General features: G+C 44.3%; 1 protein-coding gene across 2 annotated transcripts; it reads right to left on the bottom strand.

Moving 5' to 3' along the window:
* Positions 1-10,213: 10,213 nt before the first annotated feature.
* Positions 10,214-12,340, bottom strand: edn1 (endothelin 1). 2 transcript variants are annotated; one of them, XM_086178021.1, is made up of 4 exons: positions 11,839-12,332; positions 11,598-11,745; positions 11,361-11,522; positions 10,214-10,625 (listed from the first exon to the last, which is right to left on the bottom strand). In XM_086178021.1, the coding sequence occupies exons 1-4, from the start codon at positions 11,897-11,899 to the stop codon at positions 10,580-10,582; spliced, it is 417 nt and encodes a 138-aa protein (XP_086034147.1). In that variant the 5' UTR covers positions 11,900-12,332; the 3' UTR covers positions 10,214-10,579. The 2 variants fall into 2 exon arrangements, with proteins under 2 accessions (XP_086034147.1, XP_086034146.1); XM_086178020.1 differs by having other exon boundaries at positions 11,598-12,340.
* Positions 12,341-18,113: the final 5,773 nt, after the last annotated feature.

Genomic DNA, 18,113 nt, shown 5'->3' with positions numbered 1-18,113 from the left:
CACACACACACACACACACACACACACAGGTCAAGTTGTTTTTCTTTTCCCATTGTTCCTCTGATTAGCGAGCAGGTAATAACTTGTGTGTGTGAGTGTGTGTTTGTGTGTGTGTGTGTGTGTGTGTGTGTGTGTGTGTGTGTGATCAAGGCATCTCCTTGGTGGACCTTCAGCCACGCATTCTTCCATCAATGTTTCACCACCACTCAGCCTCTGGAAGGTGTGCCGTGAAAAACAGGAAGCCACGCTAGTCGCTATGGAACGGCTAGCGCCGCTGCCGCCGCCGCCGCCGCCGAGGTCTGATGAAGGATGAAGGTTCAATTCCTGCGATGGAGAAACCAGTAGATGGAAAACCACTTAGAGAAGACATGGAGGGCTTTCAGCAGAGCTGTCAACGTTCTCCCACGGCAATGTGTGTGTGTGTGTGTGTGTGTGTGTGTGTGTGTGGGAGTCTCTCCTTTCAAACGGCGTCCGAGAACAAAACAGGAAGCCGTCCCCTGTTCTGGCTCGTGGACGCGGTGAGTTGTTTGGAATTCTGAGCGGGCGGACTCAGAGGCCGCTGCCGCCGCCGCCGCCGCCGCTCGCTCAGGTCGCAGCTTGCACACGCACGCCGCCCAGCCGTGCACGCGGTGAACGGGAATGTCTGGCACGCCGTGATAAGCAGAGACAAGAAGCGGCGTAGCGGCGTGGATGTTGTGAGCCGCGCAGACACAACACGGCCGGCCTTGGTCGGACCCGGGTCTCTTCTGGATCTGGGCCGAAGTTCTCCTGACGGCGCTGTCCTCGCAGGCTCCGCCCCCTTCCTTATCCGCCATGTTTTGCAACAGCGGTGTTTTCTATTTTGAGAAAGAGAGCGCGGTTTCTGGGAAAAAAAAAGGGTGTTATCAGCACAAACGGCGAAGAACCCCACATCGTGTGTGTGTGTGTGAGTGTATGTGTGTGTGTGAGTGTGTGTGTGTGTGTGTGTGTGTTAGCTGGCATCGGCTCCCGCCTTCCTGTGGCTGCCATCGTGAATAATGTCAGGAAAGATGCGGCCCCCGATACGCCGGCCCTTTAAGGCGTCCCATTGTTGAGGGACACAATCGGGCGCATGATGGTCGGAGAACAATGAGAGCGCCGTCTCCGACGAGAGGAGCCCAACTGGACGGAGAACATCCAGCTTCTGCTGGAGATGCACCACCTCCTCAGTGTGTGTGTGTGTGTGTGTGTGTGCTAAAAGCTCCATCCGAGAAGGCCACGCTCCCCTTTGTTCCTCCAGGAGGCTCCTCTCATTCCAGCCGGTGGCTTTTCTTCTCGCAGACTTTGTCACTCAGGCCCGATGGCTTTGACCTTTGACCCCCCGCAGAAGGACTTCCAGGTGGGGCCTCTCTGCTCCTGCAGCTACGAGCAGATCTTTCAACCCTAAACAAACACCGGCGAGCGCGTCTGCAAAGCCTCTGGAATCCAAGGCGTCTCCACTACGTGTGTGTGTGTGTGTGTGTGTGTGTGTGTGAGTGTGTGTGTGTGTTCACTCATTAGCTCAGGAAGAAACCCAATGGAAACATGTTTGATTCCTGATGAGCAGAATGTGTGTGTGAATGAGAAGGTGAACGTTTGTGCGTCTCCATATTGTGTGGATGTTTTGTGTTTCAGCCATCAGCTTATTACTGTGTTATAACACACACACACACACACACACACACACACACGTTTTGTGCGTCTATGAGGTGTAGATGTTTGCGTGAATGAACGAGCGACCGTTTGAAGACCTCTGACTGATGGCGTGTGAATGATGAGAGGGTGAGCGGTCTCTCCACGCCGCGCTGTGATTGGTCCACGCACATCTCCGCGGCGTTCCTGGAGAGCGTGTGCAGGTGAAACACCGTGTAGGTCCTTCACGCGTCGCCGATCGTCCTGAAAAGGACGATCATCTGCCGTGAGACGCCGATCCGCCCGATCGGCTCTGGTTCCACGGCGAGCTCTCCTGGGTCGGCGAGGGGGCGGAGCCGGGGGCGGAGCCACGGGCCGTCCGCCGGCCAAATGCGCTCCATGTGTCGGAGGAATGCGAGAACAAAAGGAGAAGGTTCCTCCCTGCAGCCCCTCAGGAATGCCGGCGTGACCTGGGGGGTCGTGGAGAGCACGAACCTCAGGAATGTCTCCAAATCCCCGGCAGGTGCCTTCAAGAACCCGACTGTAACTGTAACCTCTCCTGGGGGCGGCGGCGGCGGCGGCGGCGGCGGCGGCGGCGGCGTTGCACGCGAGTATCAGTCATGTCGCCGGCTCCGCGGGCCAAACCTTATATCGACCAGGAGAACCCTCCTGAGGACCTCCAGGAGGAAGCTCTTAACTCCGAGCGTGAGATGCGGAGGAGTCGCTCCAATGACCTCGCCGAACGCCGCACGCCACGTCCGCCGGCGGTCCGTCTGAGGGACTCTAAATTCTGGACCTCCCGGCTTTTAGCAGAAATGATGGCCGAACGCCAGACCAGATCAGAAGATCAGACCATCCAGAAGAACCCCAGGTCTCGTGGTTCTCCATCCCTCTGGTTTCATTACAGAAGATGGTGGTCCCAGGTGTCTCCTGAGTCGCTGGGTCTGTGAGAGATGGTGCAGCAGACCTGGACCTGTGAAGGACCAGGATGGAGGGGGGATGGACCCCCAGCAGGTAGACAGAACTTCTCAGGTGAGCAGATCCGCGGCGTGTAAACGGACCTTCAGAAGGTAAACAGACCCCCAGCAGGTGCAATCGGAGACCGGCAGATGTTTCCTGCTCTCCAGCAGGTATGTTGATGTTCTGGAAGGAGGACGCCGATAAGGACCTGGGCGGGTTCCTCGTCATCCGGCGAGGAGCCGGGTCTCAGGTTCCTGGTCGCGAGTCCGATTCCCGACTATTGCAGGTTGAGTCCTGGAGTTGAGGACGACAACTCAGACCGACATGAAGCGAGGACGTTGTCGAAGGATCCATTTGGAGCTAGGAGTTAGCTGCTCGTCGGGAGCTAGCTGCTAGCTCTGCAGATGGTGCGGGAGGATCAGGTCTTCTCATCAGACCGTGGAATCAACATCTCAATGCCAGGAGAAGCTTTGCCACCGGACCGACCATCTCAGACCAGCCTCCTCCAGACATTATGCTAAGCTAACTGTGCTAGCTTCACGACCGCTCACAGGTCTTCATCCAAATGTCAGTGTGGTCCGTTTGTGAATCCGGCATCAGGAGACGGGTTCCTGCCCCGAGGCCTCCTGCGGATCTTCTGGATTGTTCCTCCACCCCGTGCAGCCTCAGAGCTTCCCAGAACAGTGTTTGTCTTCTCTTGTTCACTCCATCCTCTCAGCCTTTTGTCCACGAACCTCCTTTTCCTCCGGCCTTTCAGGAGGCGACGCTCCTTTCAGGTTCACTGACCATCAAGCGTCCGACTCCGGAGAAGCGGAGAACCGGTTCCTGCCGGTTTGACAAGTGACAGAAGACAAAGATGTTGTTCTCCGGACGGTGGTGGTGATGGAGGGGTGAACGGAGACGACCCGAGCATCTCCTGGAAACAAGACTTTTGGGAAACATACATTCATTCGCTATCTATCACACTTGGTCGTCAGCCTATCGCAGCTGTCATTGGACGAGAGGCGGCGTTCACCCCGGACCAATCGCAGAGCCTCATATAGAGTCATACAGACATTCTCCAGCCCCCAAACTGGCACTGAAGATACCTTGAAGATACCAAACCTTTCTCTTCTTTCCGGCACGTTGCTAAATCTGCAAAAGTAAAGCCTTCTCGCATGTCGGCTAGCCCCTCGCTAACACTATCTCCAGCTAGCTGTCCTTCTTTAATCCAAGCTAACAGTCACTTTTCTACTTTTTCCGAGACTCTTTGCTAACGTAGTCGCCCCTTTAGCCAACATCAGCCATCTCTGTCGCACCTTTGTGCTAGCTAGCTGAAAAAAGGCTCAAAAAAGTCTTATAGCAGTGGAGAACAACGATGAACCATGTAAGCAACGCGGCGTAGCGCGCGACTGCCGCTAGGCTACGACGCTTCAATGCTGCAACGTTTGTGTGTTCGTGCACCGAGGTTCGTCTGCAAGTCGATTCAAAATTTGATCTGGGACTCCGATTCGTGAGCGGAGTCGTACCGAACGACGATTCCCCTTCTCATTCACACGTCTGGACAACTCAGGGTCTCCGGTGGAGCTCCTGCATGTGTTTGGGCTAGAGGAGGAACCTGGAGAACCCTGGGAGAACATGGAGACTCCAACCAGGGACCTCCTGCAGTGCGGTGGAGGTCCTAACCTGAGAAGGGTCACAGTGAAGGTAGCGAGATAGCTCCTCGCGGCGCCCCCTGGTGGCCGGGGGTCTCCGCCGCCTCGGCCGCTGCAGGTTCAGGAGTGTCAGGGCGGTGATGTTGCAGCTTGTTGATCTCCTCCCACGCCGCTCCTCCAAGGCCTGGCGGCGTTCCTCTGCACGCATTCCTCTCTAATGGAGAACCTCAAGCAGGTCTGAGGTTCTCCGCGGGTTCCCCGGCTCGCCGGGAGCCGAGCCCAGATGTTTCCTCGAGGCGGGTCGCCGGGGCGTCTCCACGGCAACCTAATCAGGTCAGATATCTGGATGAATGTCGGCTCAGATGGGGACGAAGATAGCTGATGGTCCGGAGGTCATCTTCTGCAACGTGGCTCCTCTTTCTCCCAGACACCAGGGGTCACTCCTGACCTGAACGTAGGAAGAACGTCCGATTCTGAAGGACGACTTCCTCCAGGATGAACTCCATGTTCCTGACCCCTCTGTCCTGAAGAACCCGCCCGTCCGGGTCGACTCGAAGGCGGCCGGTCTCTTCAGAGGTTCTCCTCAAACACCTCCAATCATCTCCATCGCCTCCATCTCCGTCTTCCTGCTCCGATCGGTCGGATACCGGTCATCGGCTTGGAATCCATTTCTGGAGGTCAGAGGAGGAGGAGGAACCCCTGCTGTGATGGGAGGGAGCGGAGAAGTTTAATGAGTAAGGAAGCCTTCAATGATCAACAGGTTTCTTCCTGCTCTGCATATCTGACGGTACCTGTCAGCCTTCTCCAAGGAGTTTGATCAGCAAACACTTCCTCATCGCAGTACGTGTGTGTGTGTGTGTGTGTGTGTGTGTGTGTGTGTGTGTGTGTGTGTGTGTGTGTGTGTGTGTGTGATTGTTTTCTTGAAACTTCAAATATTGATGTGATTTAGCCTCTCATTAACACGTCTGGACAACGTGAGGCCTCCAAGGAACTCCTAGTGTTTGGACTGTGGGAGGAACTTGCAGATAAAATAAGATAATATAAAATAAAATAAAATAAAATAAAATAAAATAAAATAAAATGTAACGTAATGTAACATAATAAAATAAAATAAGATAAAATAAAATAAAATAAAGTAAAAATATAATATAATATAATATAATATGATATAATATGATGTAATAAAACAAAGTAAAGTAAAATAAAATAAAATAAAATATGATGTAATATAGTATAATATAATATAACAAAGTAAAATAAAATAAAATAAAATAAAGTATCATATAATATAATATAATATGATATAATATAATATAATATAATAATACAAAGTAAAATAATATAAAATATAATTTAATTTAATATAATATAATATAATATAATATAATATAATATAATATATATGATATATATAATATAACAAAATAAAATAAATATAATGTAATGTAATGTAATGTAACATAATAAAATAAAATAAAATAAAATAAAATAAAATAAAATAAGATAAATTAAAATAAAAAAATAAATAAAATAAAATAAAATATAATATGATATAATATAATATGAATAACACAATGAAATAAAATAAAATAAAATAAAATGTAATATAATATTTATAGGCTCCAGCATCCCCTGGGACCCTGAGTAGGATAAGAGGCTTACAATGGCTGGAGGGTGATAAAAAATAAAATAAAATACAAATTATACTCTTTTAAAAGTCCATATTAGGGCAATTATGATTATCATAAGACAAATTATGGGATGTCAGAGCCAGCCCGCCCCTGCGCTCTCCTTGTTTTTGAGTCACTTCCTGTTTGCGGCAAATGGAAAAGAGTGCCAGCTCCGCCAAAAAACAGGATGCCGGCGGACGCCGCCGTCGCACGCCGCCGCCTGGTTCCGGGCTTGGCCGGCGTTGCCACGGTTACAGCGAAATCAGTTCTTTACACGGCGTGTTTGTAAACACTCCGTATGACGGCGTTTGTTTTGCTGATAAACGAGCAGCTGCGCTTCGGTATTGAATATTATGGAAAAGGCCGTCGCCGCCGCTGAGCAGCCATGTTTGGGTGGATTCCCCGTCCGTATCCACGCCGCTCCGCCCAAACAAGCGTGGCGGAGAGCGAACCTCCGCTCCTCGCCGCGATAGCCGGTCCTGATAACCACGTGCGGTCGCTGGGTCCTGATAACCGGAGATGGGGGGGGGGGTCACACCTGGACCGGGTCGTACCATCTGGACCCGCAGCTGGTTCTCAACCTCAGCTGTCAGAAGGTCGGACGCCTCGCGCCACCTGCGCGGCCAGGGAAGGGCCGGAGACCTTCATCTGGACCTCCATCGGACCTTCCAGTCAGCAGAACATCTTCTCTTCTTCTCTGTTACGTCACCGTGTGCACGGCGCTGCAGGTGCACACAATCTTGTTTGGTTTCTGAGAGATACCATGAAGACGACCAACGGCGGCGGTGGCGTGACACACGGCTGAACACACAAACAACCCTGGAGGAGAGGTGGAGCGGCAAGGAGGTTTGACACACACACATCTGCAGGAGGTGTGTGTGTGTGTGTGTGTGTGTGTGACGCCCAGTTCAAGCTCACAGCCAATCAGCAATGAGAAGCAGCAATAACAACATCTTTGAGTCATGTGTGTGTTCTCATGTGTGTGTCCTTCATGTTCTCCGGCTTCTGCCCAAAATCTGAAGGCCTCACGTTGGATGATTGACAGGTGTCACCTGAACTTGGACAAAGTCCTGCAGGTGTTCCAGCACGAGGAGAAGGAACGGGAACCTTCGTGTCTTGAAGATGATTTTCAAGGTCTCGTGCGGAGATCCGTCTCCCCGGGGTCAAGGTGAGGTCACGTCTTCTCTGATCTGCACAAGTAGGAGAGGAACACCTCCAACATCTGGTGTGAAGTGGACCATGACACCCTCATCCTGGTTGGGTTCACGAACTTGCAAAACGCAGTACTTGACGTTTGGGCGCTGGAAGCCTGGAGCTCCGGGGCCGAGGGCCGTGTCCTTCAGGTGACCCCGCCTTCTCTGCACCAACCTGTTGACCCACAAAGAATTTGGATCCGGGTTCCCTGGACGGGAACTCGGGTCCCGTCAGGTCGCGTTCCCTCGCTCCGCATCTGACCTCCGTGTGAACCCTGCTGGTCCATCTCCAAAACACACTGGAGAAGCCACCTGCCCGGGGCTGCCGGCGGCAGGCTGGGACCTGCAGCCCGGAGAACCTCCTAAGAACCAAATTAATTACCGGCAAGGATTCCATCGTGTTACGCAATCTGATTGGCCGGGATTCAGGGGCGCTCCCTCGCCGGTGAGTGACGGCGAGCTTTTACCGTTAGATGACCAACAAGAGGCGGCAGCCGTGGATCCAGGAGAGAAGATCTAGTCCAGGGCTCGGCAACCAATGCGGATCTTCCATCTTTGCACTGCGGCTCCGGGTGGCTTGGGAATATAAATTATAAATGTATTTCATTTGTGTTAATTCCTTTTTTTAACTTTTAGTTCTAAGTTGGAAGATTATTGTGATCTTGAAATATTAGATAAAATTATATTTATTATTTTTCGCCGCTCAAAATAACGTCACACTGGCGGAAGCCGGTAAAGTCCCGATTTGCAGATGCTGTGCGCAGAAGTTCAGGAGCAGAAGTCCCATAAACCTGGTAAAATAAATATTTATGAAGATATTTTGCAAATATTTATTTTTTATTGTTTACCGACACAGTGATTTTTTCCCAATTTATTTTTAAAATTCAGATCAAGGCTCCGCTACACGCTCTGAAAGCCCAAAGCTCAAAATGAGTTCATTACATAAATAAAATTTAATTTTCTCTGTGAATTTCAGAAGCAACACACTTATTTAAACAAAGTGTAAAGGTAATAAAAAGCAATATATACAGCGGCGCCTTTATTTTAGACGTCAAAAAGTAATTGCGGCTCCCGGTGTTTTCTTTTCCGAGGAAACCGGGTCCAAATGTCTCTTTGGGCGTTAAAGGTCGCCGACCCCTGGACTAGATGGAAACCTCCCTCCCGCTCCTTCGCCCTGCTAGCCTACTTAGCCCAGTTAGCTCGGTTAGCCTAGCCTAGCTAGCCCAGCGTGTCTCCAGAGCTCTGCCGTCTTCACGCGCTTTCCGTCCGTTCGTGCTTTGGTGGCTCGATGACGTGAGCTGACGACAACAAACAACTCGAACAATCGTTATTTCCGGAGGGGACTCGTCTCCACGGTAACAGGCCTTCGTGACAAACGGCAGAAGTCAATCGTGACGCAGCCCTCGTCCTGTTTTGCAGGTCGATCCGGCCGCGGCTTCACGTGCGGCTGTCGGCGGTTACTGTGGCGACGGTGGAAACAACCCGCCGAGGGTAAAGAACCCGCCGGGATCCCCGAGAACCTCGAGGTCCTGGAGAACCAGAACCAAGACGGAGTCACGTGACCTGATTAGAAGATCTGGATCGGTGACGCCTGGAAGTTTGGGTCCAAACCCAACATCTGGAGGGGGCGTAGAAGGAGGTCCGTGTCGTCCTTGAGGTCCATCGAGGCCTCCTGGTCCTGGGACTCTTTGGTCAGTGGTGCCTCCACGGTGTAGGCCACAAAGACCAGAAGGTCTCCTGCACGTTCCTCCATGGACCTGGATCTTGACTCTACATTTCTGCCCCTCCCTCCCCGCCCCAGACGCCGATGAACGTTCCTGTCGAACCCTTCGGTCCGAGACTAAACACCTGCTCCTCCGCCAAGACATCGCAAAGAATTACGAGTACGTGCATATTTGTAGACGAGGGTGTCGTCGACGTACGAGGAGAGCATGTATGGGCTAGTTATGTAACATGTATACATGAGGGCTTCCTCATGTATACATGTATCTCTTCTTCTTTGGACAGTCCAAACTGTTTTATGAAGTGGAGTGTATAATTCCAGGCATTCTGAACATTCTCTCCAAACGCTCCTCCGAGCTCCAGGTTCTGCCCGCCGCTCCCCCCGAACAGCGCTCGTCTTCGGAGGTGCGAGTCCCACCTCCTCCAGGACGGGTTTTCGTGCGACGCTAAAGCACGGCAGGGAGCGCTAGCTGGAAAATGTGCAGGTGATGCTAGGCGTGGGTTCGGACGTCAGCGGCCGCCCCGCCCACGGCTCCATTGTTCGGCGGCAGAATTCCTGTCGAGCGGCGGAGATTCCTCGCCGCGATCGGGGCCATTATGTAGCTCGCGCGCCTTTCAATAGACTAATGACCTTCTGCCAGAAACCGCTGCCTCTGGGGAGGTTCCAGCCCGGAGCTGCATACCTCGCAGGGCAAGTGCCATTGTGTCGGGCCCCGGCTCGTCCCCGTCGCCGAGCCGGTCCGTGCACGGGCGCCGACCGGCTCCAGATCCAGGAGAAGCACCAAGTCTTCAGCAGGAACTGAAATACTTCCCGGTACTTCCTCTAGAGGTCTAACTTGTACTCTTACTGTGTTGTACTTTTACGGTACTTCTCAGTTTACTTCTCCGGCCATGATGGTACCGTGTACTTTTATACCGCAGTGCTTACGTCGGACACTAAGCTAGCAGCTGCTAGCGTGAACCTTGTGGAGATACAAGGGATTCTAACCACTGCTAAAAACAATGACTTGTAGGTTCCTGGTTGGATCCCTGCAGGAGGCCTCCCTGCAGGGAGTCTCCATGTTCTCTTGCGGTTCCTCAAGGCTCTTTGGGGTTCACCACACATCGTCCGGACCTTTGTTTCATCCAGTGCTTCCAGGTGACTCCAGGTGAATCCTGATGTGGGCGGAGCCTAAGCTCCTCCTCTTCTTACATGGAGACAAGGTAGACAACCTGGAGAAGAAGGTACTGCTAAGCGTATTGCTAACCCTTCTGTTAGACGCTAGCAGCTGCTCACTGCTGACCTCTCCCTCCTCGCAAGAACCCTGTAGACCTCAGATGGACCATGTGACCCCCCAACGAGAGCCAATCAGGAAGAGCCAGCGAGCGTTGGATCAATATTAACATTTATTAAAGCTGTGGCCGGAGTTCGGCTCTCGGAGACGGAACATTTCACAGAAATGAACGCATGAATGTACAACCAACATGGCCGCCGAGCGCGACCATCGAGCAGAAGGAATAAATAAGGCGTTCTGCCGAGGTTCATCTGGAGAACCTTCTGGAGAACCTTCTGGAGGGAGGTGACCTGCAGCCACAGAAGAGCTGCTTCCCCCTTCGGCGTCGGAGGACTCGCTCCTTCTCCACCTCCACCCTCAGGCCAGACGTCAGGCTGCTGAGTCCAGGTGGGAGGCCAGTGGAGGTGGAGGTCCAGAGAAGGTCTGGGGTCGCCCCCTCCCCAGGGACCAGGCGTGGAGGTCTTCTAGGAGGTCTTCTAGGAGGTCTTCTAGGTCCTCTAGGAGGCGGCGCCCCCCCCGCTGCCCCCACCACCAGTGTTCACCCTGTGAGGAGGAGACAAGGGTTTAGAAGGTCCAACTGCAGGACCTCAGGTGGACACACACACTCACACACACACTCACACACACACACACACACACACACACACACACACACTCTGGTCTGGTCAGTTTTTTTTTCTATAAAAGATCCAGACTGAGAACCTTCAAGAGCAGGAAAGGTGGAGATCTTCTCCTTTCCTTTCCTTCTTTCCTTTCCTTTCCTTTCCTTTCTTCTACTTTCCTTCTTTCCTTTCCTTTCCTTCTTTCCTTTCCTTTCCTTTCTTCTACTTTCCTTCTTTCCTTTCCTTTCCTTCTTTCCTTTCCTTTCCTTTCCTTCTTTCCTTCCTTTCCTTTCTTCTACTTTCCTTCTTTCCTTTCCTTTCCTTCTTTCCTTTCCTTTCCTTTCTTCTACTTTCCTTCTTTCCTTTCCTTTCCTTCTTTCCTTCTTTCCTTCCTTTCCTTTCTTCTACTTTCCTTCTTTCCTTTCCTTTCCTTCTTTCCTTTCCTTTCCTTTCTTCTACTTTCCTTCTTTCCTTTCCTTTCCTTCTTTCCTTTCCTTTCCTTTCCTTCTTTCCTTCCTTTCCTTTCTTCTACTTTCCTTCTTTCCTTTCCTTTCCTTCTTTCCTTTCCTTTCCTTTCTTCTACTTTCCTTCTTTCCTTTCCTTTCCTTCTTTCCTTTCCTTTCCTTTCCTTTCTTCTACTTTCCTTCTTTCCTTTCCTTTCCTTTCCTTTCCTCACCTGAGTCGCGTGTCCGCGGCGCAGAATTCCCCGCACGCCGTGTCCACGCGTCGCGCACAGCGGCAGCGGCGCGTCCCCGCGTCCGGCGCGGGTTCCACGGCGGCGTCGGCGGCGGCGCGCCGTGCGCGGGGCGCGTTCCCGAGCCCGTAGGAGACGAGGCGCCTGCGGGGAGAAGCGGGTCAGACGGACGCGTCGGCGTGGAATCCCGCGCGTGCACGGCGGCGGACGCGCACTCACTCCGGCGTGTTGACCCAGATGATGTCCAGGTGGCAGAAGTACACGCACTCCTTGTCCAGGAAGGACGCGCACGAGCAGCGCTTGGCGCGCACGGGGCTGGCGTGGGATGCGTGGGGTGCGGGAGGCTCCCCGGCGGGCGCGGGCACGACTGCAACACAAGCGCCGGCGTGAGCACACCGGACGGGCGGGACAGCGCAAAGTGCGTGGATTTGTGTCACGCCGCGCACGGAGGTGCGGTTACCTGTGATGAAGAGGAGGGAGGACGCGGTGGAGAAGACGAAGATCGCGGTGTAAACATCCATGACGGAAGCGGAAAGAAATAGTCCCGTGGCGTGGAAAATCCTCCGCGGCGGGTTTGCGTGTCACTGTGTCCCTGCGTGTCTCAGCTTTGACTTTATACGCGCCTCCACCCTCCTCCTCCTCCTCCTCCTCCTCCTCCTCCTCCTCCTCCTCCTCCATCCTCCACCCTCCTCATCCTCCCCTCCCCGTTTGCGAGTCGGACCGATGAGAATCCACGCGGGACGTGGGGGTGGGTCCTGGACGGGACCCGCGTCGGAGCGCTCCGCTGGAGAACCAAGGCCTGCAGTTGCACCGAGTGGCCAGCAGGGGGCGCTGAAGAGTTGTGTTTCACTCACGGAGGGTAAAAACCTCACTTGTATTTTGGAAATGAAATCAGGAAAACAATGTAGAGGTAATAAATGACTTTCAAAAAGGAAGTCAAGTAAATGCTTATTTTGTCACCACTTTTTTTTTTTTTTTACAACATTTTATTACGACTTATAAATATAGATACCTGTCAAAAAACTCATAAATCTTATCAAAATAAAACAAGGAATCCAATAAACAGTTGATTAATGATTTTTCGAAAAATGTAATTAAATTAATAAAAATAATATGAAATGTATAAATATAATAAAATTTATAAATACAATAAAATTAATTAAATATCGAATTCCGGCGGAACAATAAAAAGTTGATGAATAGTTTTAAAAAACGTATTTAAAGACCAACTGAAAAATATGTAAATAATGAAAAATAAAAACAAGTTTGTCATTGTTGTCTTAAATCATTGAAAACATATTTACGAAGAGAAGCAATACAATAATTAAATATCAAATACCGGCAGACCATTTGATTACAACTTATAAATATAGATACCTGTCAAAACCTCATAAATCTTATCAAAATAAAACAAGAAATCCAATAAATAGTTGATTAATGATTTTTCGAAAAATGTAAATAAATTGACATTTTGCAAAGAAAACCAAGACAGTAATTAAATATCAAATGCCGACGGAACAATAAATAGATGATGAATAATTTTCAAAAAAAATTTGAACACCAACTAAAAAAATTTGTAAATAAAAAAAAATAAAAACAAGTGTTTCATTGTTGTCTTAAATCACCAAAAACACATGTTTCAAAGAAAAATTAATAAAACTTTTAACACGTCATCAATATTTTATTATCTGAAAAATAATTTTCCAAAGAATATTTGCATTAAAATATGCAAATAATCAAATATAGAAATGATTAAAATTAAATTCATATATTGCAAAGAAAAATGAATAAAACTTTTCCAAATAAAACAAGGAAAACAATCACTAATTGATTGATGATTTATCGAAAAATTTAAATATTTTTACATTTACAAAAAAAAAACAATACAATAATTAAATATCAAATACGGGCGGATGAATACATCCTGGACCAGGATTTGAAGACCAACTAAAAATACGTCAATAATCAAAAAATAAAAAAACAAGTGTAACATTGTTGTATTAAATCACTAAATTCATATTTTACACAGAAAAAACGTATCGCAACCTGTAAAATACAGATAAATGTAAAAAACATCATTAATCTTTTCAAAATGAAACAAGGAAAACAAAGACTGTTGATTAATGATTTTTCAAAAAATGTTAACAAATACACATTTTACAAAGAAAACCAATATTAGCGGATAAATACATCTTAGATCATTATATATCAACTTATAAAAACTGTTAAAATCATCATCAAATTTCATTCAACAATAAATTGTTGAAAAATAATTTTCAAAAAAGGATTTAAAGACCAACTAAAAATATGTCAGTAATCAAAAATAAAAGCAAGTGTGTCATTGTTGTCTTAAAACACGAAATTCATATTTTACAAACAAAAACAATACAATAATTAAGTATTAAAAACCGTGAGACCATTTCATTACAACATATAAAATTCAGATAACTGTCAAAAGCATCATTAAACGTTTCAAAATAAAACAAGGAAAGCAATGAGTAGTTGACTAATGATTTTCCGAAAAATGTAAATAAATCCACATTTTAAAAAGAAAAGCAATATAATAATTCTATATTAAATACAGGTGGATGAATACGTCCTGGACCGTATGTATCAACTTAAAAAAATTGTTAAAAACATCATCAATATTTTACTCAACAATAAATAATTTTCAAAAAAGGATTTAAAGACCAACTGAAAATTAGTCAATAATCAAAAATAAAACAAGTGTGTCTTTGTTGTCTTAAATCATTAAATACAGATTTTACGAAGAAAAGCAATACGATAGTTAAATATTAAATACGGGCAGACCATTTCATTACAACTTATAAATAAAGATACCTGTCAAAAACGCCATAAATCTTTTCAAAATAAAACAAGGAATCCAATAGATGGTTGATTGATGATTTTCCGAAAAATGTCAGTAGATTCACATTTTACAAAGAAAAACAAAACAATAATTACATATTAAATATCGGCAGACCATTTTATTACAACTTCTAAAATCAGATACCTATCAAAGTCAATATTAATCTTTTCAAAATTAAACAAGGAAAACTATTAATAGTTGATTAGTGATTTTCCAAAAGAATTTTAATAAGTGCACATTTTACACAGAAAAGCAATAGAATAAATAGATATCAAATATCGGCGGATTAATACATCCTTCATTATCATATCACAACATATAAAATGGTTAAAAATGTTGTTAATATTTTATGGAACAGAAAAATTGTTGAAAAATAATTTTCAAAAAAAGATTTAAAGAAAAGTAAAAATATGTAAATAATACAACATAAAAAAAGTCTATCAATGATGTCTAGATTCATATTTTACAAACAAATACAATAAAATAATTAGATATTAAATACTGGCCGACCATTTTATTACTACTTATAAAATTCATATAACTGTCAAAAACGTACTAAACTTTTCAAAATAAAACAAGGAAAACAATAAATTGATAAATGATTTTCCCGACAAATGTAAGTAAATTCACCTTTTACAAAGAAAAGCAATATAATGGTTAAATATCAAATACCGGTGAATGAATATATCCTGGACCATTATATTACAACTTATAAAAACTATTTAAAACATCATCAATATTTCATTCAACAATAATTGTTGAAAAATAATTTTCAAAAAAGGATCTAAAGACCAGCTAAAAATATGTCAATAATCAAAAATAAAAACAAGTGTGTCATTGTTTTCTTCAATCATTAAATTCATATTTTACAAAAAAAAAAACATATGATAATTAAATGTTAACTACTGGAAGAACATTTTATTACAATTTCCAAAATACAGATACCCATCGAAGACATTATTAATCTTTTCAAAATAAAACAATGAAACCTATAAGTAGTTGATTAGTGATTTTCCAAACGAATTTTAATCAGTGCACATTTTACAAAGAAAAACAATATATTAATGAAATATTGACTACAGGTGGATGAATACATCTTTGACCATTATATCACAACGTTTAAGTATAGACAATTGTTAAAAATAACATTAGTATATTATTCAATTATAAAGTGTTGAAACATAATTTTCCAAAAAGAATTTAAAGACCAACTAAAAAGTCCATAATCTGAAATAATAGCAAGTGTCTCATTGTTTTGTTAAATCACTCAAGGCATATTTTACAAAGAAAACAATGCAATAATTAAATATTAAATACTGCGGATAAATATGTCCTTGACCATTATATTACAACTCATAAAATACAGACAACTGTCAAAAACATCATCAATCTTTTCAAAATAAAACCGGGAAAACAATAGATAGTTGATTAATGATTTTCCCAAAAATGTAAATAAATGCACATTTGACAAAGAAAAGCAATATAATAATTAAATGTTAAATAACGGCAGATGAATATGTCTAAGGCCATTGTATATCAAATTACAAAATCTATTAAAAATGGCATCAATATTTCATTAAACAATCAATTGTTGAAAAATAATTTTCAAAAAAGGATTTAAAGACCAACTTAAAATATGTTAACAATCAAAAATAAAAACAAGTGTGTCATTGTTTTCTTCAATCACTAAATACATATTTTACAAAGAAAAGCAATACAATTATTAAATATTAAATAGCGACAGACCATTTGATTACAACTTATAAATAAAGATACCTGTCAAAAACATCATAAATCTTTTCAAAATAAACAAGGAATCCAATAAATAGTTAATTAATGAATTTAAAAAAAATGTAAATAAATGCACATTTGACAAAGAAAAACAATATAATAATTAAATATTAAATACTTGCGGAGAATGAATAGAGAAATTTAGATACCAGTAAAAAAAACAACAAAAAAAAAACAGTATATGTATAAAACAAAAGGAATATATATGTATTACTTTAATTTATATGAAATATGTATAATACACATAATTTATCTATATTTAAGATGTAATTGATAATTAAAATCAATGTATTCAAATTTTGAACAAGATAAAAAAATGATAAATGTAGAACCTCAACACGCAGTGGCAACAAACTGCCAGAAGGTGACGTAAGAGAACAAATATGTGCATATACAGGTTATAAAATAATGTAAATTGAAAAAAGTAGTTATAATTAATCAAATTGAAGCAAACAATTCACATTTTTCAAGCGAAAAGTGTCATAAACAAATGTTAAATATTAGAGGATGAATACATCCTTGATGAGTTTATCATAGAGGAACACAGCTTGTACATTACCACCTCCTCTATATTATTTATGAGTACATAAATAGTTAATACGTTTTTAAAGTAAAAAAAATAATAGTATCACTACAGTCAAATACGCACACAATATATTGACTTTATGCACTATATACTGACTTTTATGCCGTTAAATCCACTTCATTTTGTCACCTACTATTGTATGATATTACTTAATGACTGGTTTTTGCACTAAACTGTACAGAAAACTAATGCTACCTTCTATATCACATTCAAATGACATATATTTATACATTTCAGGTTTATATGCTGTTGTATCTTTTTCAGCCTTTGGCCTCAGTAGCGGTAGATTGTATCTGCGTGCACTCGACACTACACTTTAACGTTTTTTTGTTTGTTGTGCACCCTACTATTATTTTGTTAATCTCATGTGAGAAAGTGAGAAACGTCTCGATCCCTCTGCCTGTCCAGTTCATGTGGAAAAATTGAGCATAAGCTGACCTTGAGTTAAAAATATGATAAATATGACAATGATGTTTTTATAGCTGATGTTGTTGTTTGCTGTTTATTTATCTGCTGTCTATTTATTCATGGAATTTTATCTGTTTATTTAGTCTTGCTATTTCCTGTCTTCTGCCTTTCCATTTCTATTTATATTCATATTTATTTCCTTTTTGACATTATAACTGTTGCGCTGCAGTGAGAAAGGAATTTCCCCCATGGGAATCAATAAACTTTATCTTATCTTAAATACGATGTTGATATATTTATCGGTACGGAACGTTAGGAGCGGAACGAATGTTACCGACAGCGAGTTCCCACACGGAAGACATTAACCCACGGACCGGAAGTCTCAACTGTAAACAAACAGCACGGTCCAGACTCAAGCTAGCGGCGGAGCTACGGAGCTACGGAGCTACATCCATCCATGGGGACCAGACAGACAAATAGACAGAAGATACTTGGTTCTCCATGGAGGATCAGAACCTGCTGTGGTCCTCAGCCGATGGAAGGACGTCCAGAGCCGAACCCCGAGTCCCCGGGAGGACTCGGACGGTTCCCTTCTGAAGAAGACAAACTGTCCTGCACGGAAAATATTTAATCAGTTAAATATTGTCTTATTTATTCCAGAATCTTCTTTTTAGACTCGTTTAATATTAGTGGCTTTTCCCGTATAGCTTTATTAACATTGACATTTCGAGGAAGACGAGCCCAGATAGATCGTTAATGTAACAAACTTCCAAATACTTTTCAAAACAGATTTAGATTAATAAATGTATACAAATTACTATCTCTATCTTTCTCTCACACACACATCTATATTTGAAATAAAATTTCGTGATGAATGAATGAATTAACGTCCGAGGTAAAAGTAAATGGTAACTGATGATTGGAGTTTATATTGCAATTGATCCCGGAGGAAGACATTCGTTATAAAGTTCTTTCTCATTTTAAAAGTTTCTTTTAGTCACTTTTCTTTCATTACTTGCATTTATGTGGTTGGACTCCCACAGGAGGCCTTCCTGTGTGGAGTCTCCATGCTCAGGGTTCC

The sequence above is a fragment of the Fistularia commersonii genome, chromosome 30 (genome assembly GCF_037954325.1).
Source record: "Fistularia commersonii isolate RoL2024-O1a breed Wild chromosome 30, RoL_Fcom_v1.0, whole genome shotgun sequence".
Classification (NCBI taxonomy): Eukaryota; Metazoa; Chordata; class Actinopteri; order Syngnathiformes; family Fistulariidae; genus Fistularia; species Fistularia commersonii.
The sequence above is the reverse complement of the archived record's forward strand: the minus strand, read 5'-3'. Positions and strand labels throughout refer to the sequence as shown.